A 14,473-nucleotide genomic window follows, 5' to 3' on the forward strand; every position below is an offset into this window, starting at 1 on the left:
GCTAGGGTGTCTTGAGCATTTCTTTGTTCTATATTTTTAATTGTGTTACTTACCGATTGCTAGGGTGTTCTGAGCGTTTCATTGAGTTGTCTCTGTGGTTGCTAGAGTGTTTCGAGCATTTCATGCTTGGCAAGGGTGTTTAGGTGGGTGCTTATTAGCCTAAAAATTAGGGGTGTAACGGTTCACAAAATTCACGGTTCGGTTCGATACGATACACTGATGTCACGGTTCGGTTCGGTACGGTTCGTTACATTTTAGATACAGCAAAAATTAAAAACATCTCAACTTTTCAAGGTGATGTCGGCGTAAATGAGTTGACATGTTTCTAGTATTCCCGCTGGTGTTTTTATTTTTTTTTTTGTATTCCCACTGGTGTACCCTATTGTCATGTTGCAGATGCGACATACCGTTGTTTTTTTTGTCCACCACTCTCTTGCCATCACCATTATAGCTTACTGGGAATCCAAAGTGCACCCAAACATCAGACCTGTTGGTTATTGGAGGATCTTCTATTTCTGGACTGTTAAACGCATTGGCCTTCAGCGCGTACTGAGTGAGCGAGCGCCTGCTGAGTAGCCTAACATAAACATATAAGTTGGTGTTTTTTTCTTCTTTGGGGTGTCAGGGGCGTTGCCTGTTACGTCGTTTGGGTTATTGGACTACCTTGTTGAACGCATATCATTATATTTAACTTTTTTTGTTTTTTTTTTCAAATATAATTAATTAGTCCAACGAACCGTTCGGTACATAATGCGCACCGAACCGAAAGCCTCGTACCGAACGGTTCAATACGAATTCTAAGTATGGGTCACCATTCTTGGCTGTATGTCACGTCACTTTTTTTTCTTATAACTTTGTCTCTAGAAATGACTCTTTTCCTTGGCTGTCTTACCATCTGCAAGGCTAAAATTGCCCAAACACTCCAAAAAGTAATAGCACCCCTCTCCCCAGCAAGTCTCACTATCTGAGGTATGATTAATGTTCACAGCACAAAAGGTTGCGTTACTTTTCCTCCCTACCGTCATCTCAAATTTTATCTGATATTCTAGATGACCATTTGGCACTGTATGCCTGAATACACTTTTCAAAACAACTGCTTGTTTTGTGTTAAACCATTTAGTTTTCCCCCCAATATTTCTCATTATTATACAGTAGTTCTTGTTCTTGAGTTCCTACCTACAAAATAATGAGAGCCTTTGTTTGGGACAAGCCTCGCAGGATGTTTTGAAGAATCATTATAGAAAGGTAAATTAGAATTTCAAACTTGCTGACACAGCCCCCTGGTCGATTCGTGATTTGAGGAGACTAAAATGAAACTGAATACAGGAGACTGAAGCATCTCTTGCACATAATTATGGTTAGGGTGAGCGGTTTCCTTATGTACTTGCATCTGTTTTTGATTCATTACCGATCTAAATGGGATAATCTGGTCTGCTTCTATTGCTGCAGAGCCGGCACATTCAGGATTCACGAGCCTGCACTGCAACACTGAATTGAATTAATTTGCTTCCCCAACTGAGGTTGCAAGTGACTGAAAAGATTTGAGCAGAGAGCAAGCTTGAAAGTGTACATGAATTGATGTGTCTTTCGGAAGTAGGACAAGGGACAGGACAAGGGTGAGTGGGACTAAAGAGTAGTGTGTGTACGGTAGCAAGAATGAAAAAGGTGGGAAGAGTTATGGAAGGGAGATCATAGAGAACGAATGTGAGTGTTTTAGGGAGAGTGAATGAGGGAGAGAGAGAGAGAAGGGGGAGGTTTCCTAAGTGCTTGTGCATCAGTGACTGATAGAGGACAACATTGCAAGAGAGGTGTTAAGCATGCATCCGTCTCTAGTGTTATCTGAGCGTGCTCAGATGGGGTAGGAGATACGCTGCACGGTACGAGGGCACAGTGGGAAAGCCTGGCAACTCTGTGGAAGCTTTTTATAGACATATGGAGCAGCAATAAATCCCAACGACATACATTCTGGACAAAGCCTCAAAAGCCAAGAGAAGACAAGATACTGAAATTTTGGTGTGGGTTAGCTGAACTGGATGTTCGGTACTCTCTTTGTCTCAGGGAGATGGTTCTTCATAGCAGTATCTGTCAGGATTGCCTCTGAGAGAAACAATCTTTGGCTCGTCCTCCCAGGTGCCATTCAAATCGGATGTGATCTTTTTCTGCCAGCTCGATTGGCAATGTGACTTGTTCTTACCATTCTTAGTGCACTTTTTGGATACACATATTGTTTACATCAAATACTGATGGCTCCTGCACTGAAGGCTTTGTCGTCAACAGAAAACACACTTTATGGTATACGTTTTTGAGAAAGTGGAGTTGCAACAGAGGATGCATATGTGGATGTGGAGAATCGGTAAAACGATTGACAGACGTCCCACATAAGGAAGCAGACTGACTTTCGGGATGTCACACACCTCTCAAAATAGAAGCTCAAAAGGGTGTTTTATTTATTTATTTATTTGCTAGCTGTCTTAAGAACAAAGCTTCTTTCATGCCAAAAATGATTCCATTTGATTTCATTTCAACATCATACGGAAAAGATCAAAGCTTTGCCGGGAACTATTTGTTTCAGTGCTGAAACTATTCCAATTTTCTTGGTGCTCTTTCTTTTTGAAAGTTTTCCTTTTGAATTTACTGAGAAATACTAGATATTCCTTGACTGATTTTAAAGTTTCCTAACATCAGCAAAAATAAAAATAAAAAACTATGCTAAGATGTTTGGAGCAGAGAATGGGCCTTTCATTCAGATAGGGTCAAACAACACTGTGGTGGGCTTCAGACATGAAGACCAGTGTCCAGTCCCCTCCTGGCTGCCGCTGCTGCTGTCGTCCCTATGTGAAGGATGTTTCACGGCACTGTGCTAGGACCACTTGAACCGAGCCAGAGCCCTGACCGGAGAGCAGAGATCCGCAGGCACATTAAGATGGTCATGGAACAGCTGGAGGAAGTTCTTGCTGAGCTCAAGAACGTGGCAAAAGAGCTCCGGGAGGTAAGGCACACATTACAAGCCCACTTTGAAGGTTAAATTAGTGATTTGTTAAAAGGCATGGACTGACAGGGAGATTTAGTTTGTGAAAGATTGTAGGCTATAACCCAAGGATGTCCAATCCTGCTCCTGGAGGGCCGATGTCTTGCAGAGTTTGGCTCCAACCTACCCCAAACACACTTGCCTGGAAGTTTCTTGTAATTCTTTAGACCTTGATTTGCTGGTTCTGGTGTTGTATTAGGATTGGTTATCGCTGCAGGTTGGTGGTCGTCTAGGAGCTGGATTATCTTTTTGCCTTTATTTAGAAAGGAAATTATTCACTGAAAGTATTCACGGAAGCAAACTGGGAGAGAGCTGGGGACGGGATCCAAAAAGTAAATAAATAAAAAAGATCCATAGGTTGGACTTGAACTTGGGTCACTCAAAGTGTAACTGCATAACATGTCTGAGCAATCCCCAGAAGGTTTTCGGCTCTGAAAGGACAAACTCTTTTTTTTTTAACCCCACAAAGCCCCTTTCACACTGCACGTCTGACCCGGCATATTGCCGGAACATTGCCGGGTCGCCTTCTGTGTGAAAGCAACCACGTCCGGGATTGATTCCAGCATTGAACCCGGGTCGGGGACATAGTACCATTGCGCGACTCTTTTATTGGCTGTTTTGAAGGAAGATCTGAAAAAATATGTGCAAACTGTAATAAAGCAGATTCGTTCGCTTGCTTCAGTGAAAGTATAACGTGCCAAGCGTTGTCGACTCATACATTACACGTCACGTGCTGATGTCACGTGTCGTTACGGGATCTTCACGGGTTGTGTGTGAAAGCACGCACATATACCGGGTTATCACTGGCAGTGTGAAAGTGCCAAATCTAGCGACCAGGGAACAATTACAGGAACACTTTACCCCTGTATTTGCCGGAATGGCAGTGTGAAAGGGGCTCAAGGGGCACTATAAAAGAAAGCTACCACCATTGTGCACCTAAACAAGGCACTGATCCCTACATTCTGCCGGGTAAGACCTGAAATATATCCAAGTATGGATATGTTTCTAGCTATAATTTCATACAGCACATTGCATTATGAAATTTGTTTAAAAAAAGCAATTCATAGCGCAACGCAAGTCTCCATTATCATTCTTAAAGTTGCTGTACCATTGTAAAAATGACACCCGAAGTTACCTAAACACCCGGTTGTTAACTCTATCACTGCCTTGTGTACTGGAATTTGTTACCATATGATTAACCCAGCAATGATGGGACTGTGATATTGCAATGTACTGGCAAGCATTCACGTTAATGTTTAGGCCACACAATAATGCATACTGTACTTTCATAGAGTTTGTTTTCTGGCTATTTCCTGACTGTACAAAAACCAATAGACACAACCACAGTGGGCATGTTTCACACTTTCATGCCCCTGTGATACGTCCACCTAGGGGCTGTTGACTGGACAGATTATCAACCAAACAGCAACCAACAGATAGATTAACAAGGAGAAAGACTTGCAGGACGACACCCCATACAAGCAAGACGTCATCTGTGATGCCTAATTATCACCAGACGAATCAGACAATAGGCAAGTTTGCATGGGAGCGCATCTGATTTTCTCATCTTCTCACCTGTCAGCATCTCATCTCTTTCGCAGTTATCTCCCTCTGTGCTGGGGGACTGCTTTCAGCATTATTTGAGATGACATCTCCTTAATTAATCTCTTTCCTCGGGTGGATAGCTATCTGCCTCATTACGGTCTATGAGTCTGTAAGTGTCCAAGACTGGAATCTGTCTCGTCATCTCAGTCACAGCTCCACTGGATTTGTCTCATTCGTCTCCTTGGCCAAGTTCAGGCGTCACCGGTAGCTCTGCCGCTCTTGCCTGAGTTAACACCTCCATCTGTCACTCACACCTTGCAGCAGAGCCTTCTTGTTACTACTGACATCTTGTTATGGTTATTAGTTTTGCCACACGCTCATCTGTCTTTCAGCTGTCTCTTATTCCACGGATAACAGCCAAACATTTGTCAAGATTCTGAATTCTTTACTGTCAAGTGTAACCAGTACACTGCTCCCTTACAGAAACTTGCTTAATCAACACACAGAGTTATGATGTCATATGTTTTTTTATTTGCATTTGTGTAATTCAATAATTTGATCATGCTTTCAGCTAGCAATAAAAATGTGTAGTACTTTCAGCTCGGTTTCACACATTTAATCATGTTTTAACCAATTCTGTAGATAATACATAATTCTTGACAAAAACAGCACATTCTCAGATCCGATATGGGCCTTCTTTATATTCTATTGTATACATGGAATATATCAACAATTCAAAAGTTTCTAGAAAGTTGCCAAGCTACACTTTTTTTAAAAAAGTTTTTTTTAGTAAGTTTTGTAGTGTTGCTTTTTCAAAAGTGCTTGAGTTCTAAGGTAGCTCACACACTACTTTAAAATCCATTTAAACAACTTAAGAGGTTGCTTTATTTTAAATGACGTGACAAGACAATCAGTAATCAACTCTGTAATAATCAAAATGAGTAATTAGCATTTAAAAAAACACTTACGTCACTGTATCTTTATGAGTCAAGAATATAGTGAGTAGAACTAAGTTAAAAGGACTTTATTTCATCAGAATGCATGGCTACTATAAATGTAGAAAGACATTTCTACAAGAGCTCTTTTGGTAAACAGCTTTTCTGTAGCTCAAACTGTAGAACTTGCTGCTAACAAAACTAAGGCAACATTAGCTTATAAAACATATACTGTACCTTGAATGCTATGGAAATGGATTTGGATTAAAAAGGTTGTCAAATGCATAAATATACACGATAAGAAAATATTTATGATAGTGTATATGGAGATTACTTTCAGAGCAAAAATATAGGGAAGGCAGTGATGCATGATGAAAAATGTATGAGTTTAGAAACTAATGGTTTCTGTCAGATGTTTTGGAGTTTCCAGCCAGACTCCAGGTAAAAATCAATTGCACAAGAAGCCCAGTGGTGGTGATGGGTTTGTTTCCTACTGCTTTCAAATCAGGCTTTCTCTCAAAATTAGTCAATCACTTTGTTCTGACTCACACTCATCTTTTGGCAATGATCTGACTCTAAGACCAGGGGTTCTGCAGGAAGATTAATGTGAGACAAATCAGATAAAAAACGGTATGGGCTCTAACTTTTAGGATGCGGCGATGTGGATTGATGTAATTGGCAGATGTGGTCCACTGCAAATTCAAAAAAGCATTACAATAGCATTGCCTTACTAAATGGCCTTTAAATTGCAGGAGGCATCGTGCACATCAAAACATCAAATTAATATTATTCAAGATATCCTATTTTTTTGTACACAGATAACAGTTATATTTATTGTAATTAAAATTACTTAATGCCATTACATGTAACTGGTTACTCCCCAACACTGGTGTTGCATACGCAGTTACCGAGCTACTGGAATGTGTGTCATTTGCATGTGTACAAGTGCAAAGCATACAGCAAGAGCACTAGCCACTTGTTATAAGCAGTGCCTTCTACAACATTCACACCACATGAGGATTTCTATAGATGACCATTTCTGCTTTGCAAGGTGTGCAAGGCTCCATAAGTCAAACCACCGTTCAAGGAAGCAACTGTTTCAGCTGGTCCCAATCGAGCAGCACTCTGATCTCCAATCAGTTCGTGTGCAGTTGGCAGGAATGCATTAAACATGAACTGTCTGACAGTAGCGCACAGGGCACAACTCCACTTTCAGTGAAGTCCCCAAAATGTGTTTATCTGATAATGGCTTATTGTACTTGGCAGAGTTCGATACAGTACATATTTGCAAATACCAATACATAATGTTCGTATAGCCCTTGCTTGTATGCATGGCAAAAAGTCATGGCATTGTTTGCATATTGCTTGCACTTCGAGAAGCAGGTGTGGTGTGAATAGATATTCGAGTTGTTGAATGGTTGTCATTTGGGTTCTTCCTGTTTATGTTTGACTGCTCATTAATGAATCCCAACAGGCAAAAGCCCGCGGCTTGCTGCTGAATAGCTGGTCTGCTATATCATGAACTCCACATCCTGCGAATGAATGCGATGAGAAAGTTTGGCAACAGCAAAGCACTGAGCTCATTGAACTCAAAAGCAGCGAATTACAGAACAAGCTGTCATTACCACCTCTGATATTTCAATTCAAGCAGTGCTCTATCATCACAATCCTGAGAAATCAAACATAACTGTGTCATAAATCATGTACTAAGCTGCTTAACATTGACAAGAGTCAACATAATGTCTTTTCAGTCATATGATTTTATTTTGAAAAATATCCTGTGATAACCATTTATGCATGTTATAATCTTGATTAAAATCTTTATGCCTTTACACCTGTGCATTGTTTTGTTTTGAATTGTGAGCACTAGCCTTGAGACCCTGCTCGGAAAAGAGTTGGGCAAAGCAAGCAAAGGAATATTGATAAGCGTATGGTTGAGGTCTTATATAAGATGCAGCTACTAGCACAGCAGGACAAATTCCCTTCAGCACAAACAGATACTAAATATTCCAATGCCACTGGGTGAAATGGGGTGAGATGGAAAACATAACGATAGAAAGGATATATGTACAAAGAGTGTAGTGTTCTGGCTTTCTGCTGGTGGTTTACTGGCAATTGTTAAAAGAGTGCACCCCAAAATCTCTATAATGTTATGGTCAATAGATATGGCATACTGTACGTTCCTACTTATAAAATACTGGATTTCTACAGCACATGGCAATTCTATTCTATTATATATATATTTCTATAATACTTTGGTGAACTAGTGGCTAATTTGAATGAATCCAAATGGGTTTATTCCTACGTTTTTGTACAGTCAGTAAATGATGATAGAATTTTCATTTGTGGCTGAACTAAGATTCCGATTTTTCCAGACATGTACTAAATCTTCTCTTTTTCTTCCATTCAGGTTGTTGCACAGATTGACAAGTTAACATCAGATATCGACCTCGACTCAGACGATGACCTGACACTAGTGTGTTGCAACGAGGACTGTGGTGACCTCTTGCACAATGAGACATTATCCGACAACCACTTACTACACATCCCTCTGCTAGACACGGTGTGTAACCCAACCACAGCCAAGAAACAAGAGCTCTACCACAGGAGCTGTGGAGACTTGCCTGCCCTCAATGGACCATTAAAGGCCGCAAATAGCCCTAAAGCCTCCTGGCTCTTTGGATCTGGAGGACGGCTCCATTACTATGACAAGACGCTATATCACGCGTTGTGCTGTGACGATGATGATTACAAAGAAGATCGAGGGGGAATGAGATCATCAAGGCTGTCGTCCACCGATTCTGTGTTTTCATCTTCACCTCCGAGGTTTCTGACGCCCAGATGTAATCGTAAAACTTACTCCAGCCCGGACTCGAAGAAAATAGCTCTCCGTAGCTGCAGTACGCAAACTGTTTCCGATAAAAGCACACAAACACACCTCCCATACATTCCAGCCAAACAAAGAGCTTCAAGTGACTACAAGAACTGAAACGTTCTGCAAGCGCCCCTAATTGAAACATCTGTCATTAATTTCTCACCCTCATGCTTCTCTGAAACCATATGACTTTCCTTTTTTCGGCGGAAGGCAAGTGAAGCTGAAATATGACAAAAACAACAACAACAACATAAAAATAGTCCATGTGACTCAATTACTACATTTGAAATCTTCTGAGGTTCACAAAACCAGTCTGAATGATTCGTTCATAAATCAGAGCTACTGCACTTTTATGATATTTCAACAATATTTTCATGTTGCTTTTGTCTTTTTAAGGCTTAAATCATGAAAAAGTGTGATTGAAATCTCTCTTTGTGTTCCACTGAATGATAAAAATGTCAGCAAAAAGACATGAGTGTGAATAAATGAACAGAATTTTCATTTCGGGGTGAACTAATTATTTAAATAAGTTTGAAATGTTTGTGAAGTGTGTCATCTGTATTTATGAAATGTTTAGGTCGATGCTTAATGATAATGAATTACTGCCATGGAAAAACCTCTGTTCTCATGGAGTTTGCAAAGAACAATTTAAACATCATTTGGATTCATTATGAGGGATTATGCCAATATCGAAACAATCATGCATCTCGGCAGAACATTAACCCCAGTCCAAAGCCCCCTAAAGAGTGAGAATTGGTTTCAGTCACACCCACACTGCGCAGAAAATAGACAGAGTTAAATTAAGCGAGTGGTACACTTCCCCAAAGAATGTGCTTTATATTAAGCTGTTATTTCTGAATAAAATGATGAATGCAAGTTTCTGGCAGACACTTCATTCTGAACCGTCTTTCTCTCACCAGGTCATTAATTAAACTGTTTTTCCAATGATGTAGTATGCAAAGATTTACCATAGAAACTATACGTATGATAATACTGCAGCATAGCCATTGTCACTAAAATAGAAGTTAACATAATGACAGAAAAGCTTCACAAAGTGTTTAAAGAAGACCCATTTATAAGTTGTGATTTTTAAAGCTCATATTTGCATATAAGGCTCATATAGGATCATTACTGCCGTAATTAGGGTTAATGATTTGAAGAATCCTCAAACTGTGTTAGATTTTGCTGTGCAGCTCATACTGCAAGGTCTGTACTACAAACATCATGCCTCTAGTAGTGTGCTATTACTCTTCTAAGTCACTCAGACTTATGATTCTTGCATTGTGAATGGTATAACTAGTAAAACATTTGTATACTTATTTTATAAAAAATAAATAAATAAAAAAATTCTTGGAGGTCCAGCCAGAACTGCATAGGAACATGCTGAAGCCCTCTCAGAACATTGAACGACCAAATAACAACATCTAGGCAACCACCACTCACATTTTCTTCACAAAATTTATAAATTGTATTATTTTTTATCAGCTATAAATAACCCCTTATGTGTTCTTCTGAAGAAAGAAATAACATTTTGATAAGAGACAGCTAAATAAATGACGACAGAATTTTCATTTTTGGGTGTACTGTCCCTTTAAGACATATTTTATAAGGATAAAATGCTCAGCAATGACTGTAATCATTGTGTCGAGTCAGTACAGGGGATCAGACAGAGGAAATTAATTAAGAGGCAAGATTCACTATCCATAATGTCAAACACATTAGCCGTGCCGTATCTGAACTTTGACATTGCGGGCTCATTGCTTCAAAAGACCTCACAAGGCCGTGATCTGAGTTCATCCGTCAGTGTGAGTGAGGCAGTTTAAATGGAGTCTAAATCATAAAGCTTTACCTCAGGCCCATTTCAACTGGAGATGGCAGTTATGCAATCATCTATAATAAAAAGCCAATCATTGAAACTGCCTTCAAGGGACACTGTGCAGATCTTTTTATGGAATACCTTTTAATCCTCTATACAAGAGGAGACCAATTATCTTCATCACAAGGTTAAAGATAAGAGCCTTACAGGACAATTGTCATTTACCAATGTCATTAAAAAAAAATGTATTCATGTGGTAACAATGAACTGGAATTAATATATATATATATATATATATTGAATAATAATGTTTTTTTGTTTATTCATTTTACTAATCTTATTTAATCAACCTGACTACATTTCTTTACACTGTTATTTAAGTATCTATAGTCTTTTTTTAGTATTAGAAATGATAGTTTTTGTTAAGATTTTTATTAAATTAGATTTTGTATTATATATATATATATATATATATATATATATATATATATATATATATATATATATATATATATATATATACTGTATGTGTGTGTGTCTGTAAAAAACCCGAATTATTTTATTTTTAGAATTTTTAGATTCATTTTTTTTTAATCAGAATATGCATATATATATATATATATATATATATATATGTATATGCGTGTGTGTGTCTGTGTGTGTGTTAGGTAATGCTGCAGTATTTTTATTTTATGGTCAGCTCAGACAGAAATAGCAATTGTTGTTTAATAATTTTGCATATTGCTTACAGAGTCTTCCCTTTTGAACCAAAATACATTATAACCAGCCTCCTGTTCATGCTGCTTTTGTCATATTTCCTTCCACTAGGGGTTCCTTTCTACTGATACTGGATTATTGAAGTTGCTATTAAAATGGTTGCACACAATAGTAATTATATTTGGTAGACTGCAGAAGTTGCTTCCATGGCAAGGTCTTTCAACGCGGCTCAATGTGGCTCTGCTCCTGAAACTGTTTGAGCTGAGACCTGCTCTGTGAGAGTCAGTCCTGTGACAGAACATGGAGCTCTACAAGACAGCTGTTTCAGACTACATGCTGACATGGTGTAAACATCTTTACACCCACACTGACCTTGCTGATCTCAGTAGTTTGAATGGGAAAAAAGCACAGAGAACATTTGATAAATTGAAAATTAGGCTTTGGAATAGAGTCAGCATGAAATGAAAATTCATCTATTTTCAAAATGCTGTTGATCTTTCTAATTTATTCATCCATATTTTTAACTTTTCTTGACCTTATTTTTCACTTTTTTTAATATAATAATTTTTCTGTGCAAAAAAGTAGGAATTGGGAAATATGCTTTTGAAATTGCAAGGAAACAAGTCGGAATTTTCAGATATAAATTCAAAATTGTGTGGAAAGAAGTTGGAATTTTGAGATATAAATTCACAACTGCAAGGAAAATTGTGAGATATAAAATTGCAGTTGTGAGAAAAAAGTCAGAATTGTGAGATATATAATTGCAATTGTGAGACAAAATTCAGGACCATGAGATACTATACTCACAATAGTGAGAACTACCTTTTTTATATTATAATAGAATGACTTTTTTATTTATTTTTATTTTTTCTCATGGCGTAGACTGACTTCCATAGTTCAGTTACAAGAACTTGAGCTATGAAATGTAATGTACCATGTTATAAAGCTAAATTGGTTGTATAGAAACTTACTAAAACAGAAACTTTCCTATAACCTAACCCTGTGTTAGGTTAATAATGATAACTGTGGCATCATTGGGCAAGGCCCCTCATGATATTAAGCTTGCTTATGAAGATAATGACATTGCATTAGTTGAATCCCAGTCACTAATCTCTTCATGCACATGGGGCCAGACTGGGACAAAAGTTTTAATGGGTCGCTTGTAATCAAACCCATTAGCTTCTCCCTTATTCATTGGGTTTCCTGATTGACACCTAATGTTAATTCATTCCATAAATAACCATCCCTTAATGTGGGTTTCTAGGCTCTTTAGAATGCTTATATTCAATTCTCATCAGACATCTGCAGACACCGTCTTTAGCCGAATTAATCTAATTAAAGAATCCATTCCTCAGCCTCTTATACTTTCCATACAGTACTGTGACTGAGAAAAGGGCTAGTTTCAAGGATGGCAACATCCAAGCTTCAAAAAGAACGCAACAGTCAACAGCTATGAGATTATGCGAAGAACAGATTATTATACAGATACTTTTTCTCTTAAATCTTCTGCATTTCAGGATTTTCTCTTGAGACAACAACCAATATGTACAAAATTCTCACATTTGACAAGATAACAAAAAAATTGTCATCAAAACTATATGTACTGTATATGTATGTACTTTTTAATATGAACCATTTTAATTTGTCTTTTAAATTGAAATAATATATGAGGCTTTTTTTCAAAAACATAAAAATGGTAAATTATCTATCTATTAGGTAAAATATCTTTAAAAATGACTTGCAACTCCATAAAGATGCCAAATACAATAAACAACTCCTTTTGATTCATAAAATTTTCTCTGAGACAGATTTTTATGATTCATTCTGATGCAGAAAATTATGATCCAGCTTTTCTCAAAAAATTAGCAAGCATCACTTTCTTGCGTATTCCAGTTTTTTTTTATTTTATTTTTTATTATCAAATAAGGAAAGCAGATTTGTATGAGAGCAAATGACATGAGCTTTTTCATGCACATTTATTTTTACATTAAAATTGACATGCACTGATATGTATTATGTATATCATAACTGGTTACCTTTGTTCTACGACTAGTTTAATTGAAAACATCCTGTGGTTTAATTATTATTATTATTAATAATAATTTTATTTATTTATTTTGTGTGTGTTTATGCATGTTCCATGAGTCTTTTAATTTCCACAAGCTAATAAAACCTGTGTGCATGATATTCATCAAACGTTGTAATTAGAGTATGGCTTGTCAAACCAGAGGATATAGACATTATTCAGAAGTAAAATGTAAAAAACGTCTCCTGTTACAATGGGGACGTCTGATTTCCACTTCAGAATGACTAAAGTCTGAGTGGTCACTCACTGTTTGGAAGCAGGCACCGATCCTCTAATCTACACGGCACAGACTTTCAGACTTGTCTTGATCTTTAAACAAGCCCAAAGTGATGTCCCTTTGTAGCGGAGCCATGTTCCACCGGCTCTGGCTGAACAGGGCGTCTCTTCGCAGGGTGTGAAATGTCTGGACGCTTCCTCTATCCCTGTCATAACTGGTGTGTCCTGATCCCCTCAGGCGCTGTCAGGCGTGCTGCACCGAGTGGAGGAGCTCAGTGAAGAGAAGCATATCCAGCCAAGAGACCATCTGTCATAGCGAATAACAGCGTGACAGCACAAACACAGTCCTACCTCACTAAAACCCTGACTAGTAAAAATGGGAACTGATGGATACGAGAGCTTGGAATTGAAAGAACTGATCATAGTGGAAAGGATTGAATGAATAAAACAAACAATCATTGATACAAGATTATTACTATAATGCTATCTTTGAAATACCAAGTAATTAGGTGGTAAATGGTATTATTTGATATCTAGCTGATCCGAACTGCTAATTTATCATTATTAGATTGTTGAACAGCTTGATTTACTAGCAAAAAGTTAACATTTGGCTAGTCAGTATGTTTTAGTTAGCCAACACTGGTAGATGACGTAACTACACAAGTGTTGACGAGCAAAAATGACAAACTGCTAAGTATTTGCTAAGTATTTACTTCGAAGTAAATACTTAAATGGCTTTAAATAACTTGACTGAAATTATTATTATTAAATATTATTTTCCATGTTTGGTCATCTTGTTGTGTGTTTGTAATTTTACTTTAAACTATAGCTGAAATAAAATATGCTTATGGGTTTTTTATATATATGTCATTTCTTTTTAATTGCTGGTAATGTTTATTTTATTTCAAGTAATGATCATGTTAATTCAAATATTAAGTAATTTTGTTTAAAATTAAAATTGTTTGCATTTTATTATATTTGTATTATTTGTTTTATATATATATATATATATATATATATATATATATATATATATATATATATAAACATATTTATACATTTTAGTTTCTTTTTTATGTCAGTAAAAACTATTTTTAAGTTAAAATAAATAGAGATGAGAAGAGTTGCCTTGACACCTATCTAAATTAGTGCACTGCCCTCTCTGTTCATAAGCGACTACTACAATCTGTACACACATCAAGAAAACTCCCAAATTCCCAGAACCGCAATCTTTCCTGCGTGACGTCATGGCCAC

The 14,473-nt window shown here is 37.4% G+C and overlaps 1 protein-coding gene across 1 annotated transcript; it reads left to right on the forward strand.

The window, feature by feature from the left end:
* Window positions 1-1,541: 1,541 nt before the first annotated feature.
* LOC127946780 (inhibitory synaptic factor 1-like) lies at window positions 1,542-9,259 on the forward strand. The gene is made up of 2 exons (XM_052543540.1): window positions 1,542-2,989; window positions 7,919-9,259. Exons 1-2 carry the CDS (start codon window positions 2,843-2,845, stop codon window positions 8,495-8,497), a joined length of 726 nt encoding a protein of 241 aa, XP_052399500.1. The 5' UTR covers window positions 1,542-2,842; the 3' UTR covers window positions 8,498-9,259.
* Window positions 9,260-14,473: the final 5,214 nt, after the last annotated feature.

The sequence above is a fragment of the Carassius gibelio genome, chromosome A25 (genome assembly GCF_023724105.1).
Source record: "Carassius gibelio isolate Cgi1373 ecotype wild population from Czech Republic chromosome A25, carGib1.2-hapl.c, whole genome shotgun sequence".
Taxonomy (NCBI): Eukaryota; Metazoa; Chordata; class Actinopteri; order Cypriniformes; family Cyprinidae; genus Carassius; species Carassius gibelio.

Bases quoted from the DNA above. Each gene is read 5' to 3' on its own strand.
- LOC127946780 (XM_052543540.1), top strand. From the start codon at position 2,843: ATGTTTCACGGCACTGTGCTAGGACCACTTGAACCGAGCCAGAGCCCT. The intron at 2,990-7,918 runs GTAAGGCACACA...TCTTCCATTCAG, and splicing joins TGGCAAAAGAGCTCCGGGAG to GTTGTTGCACAGATTGACAA.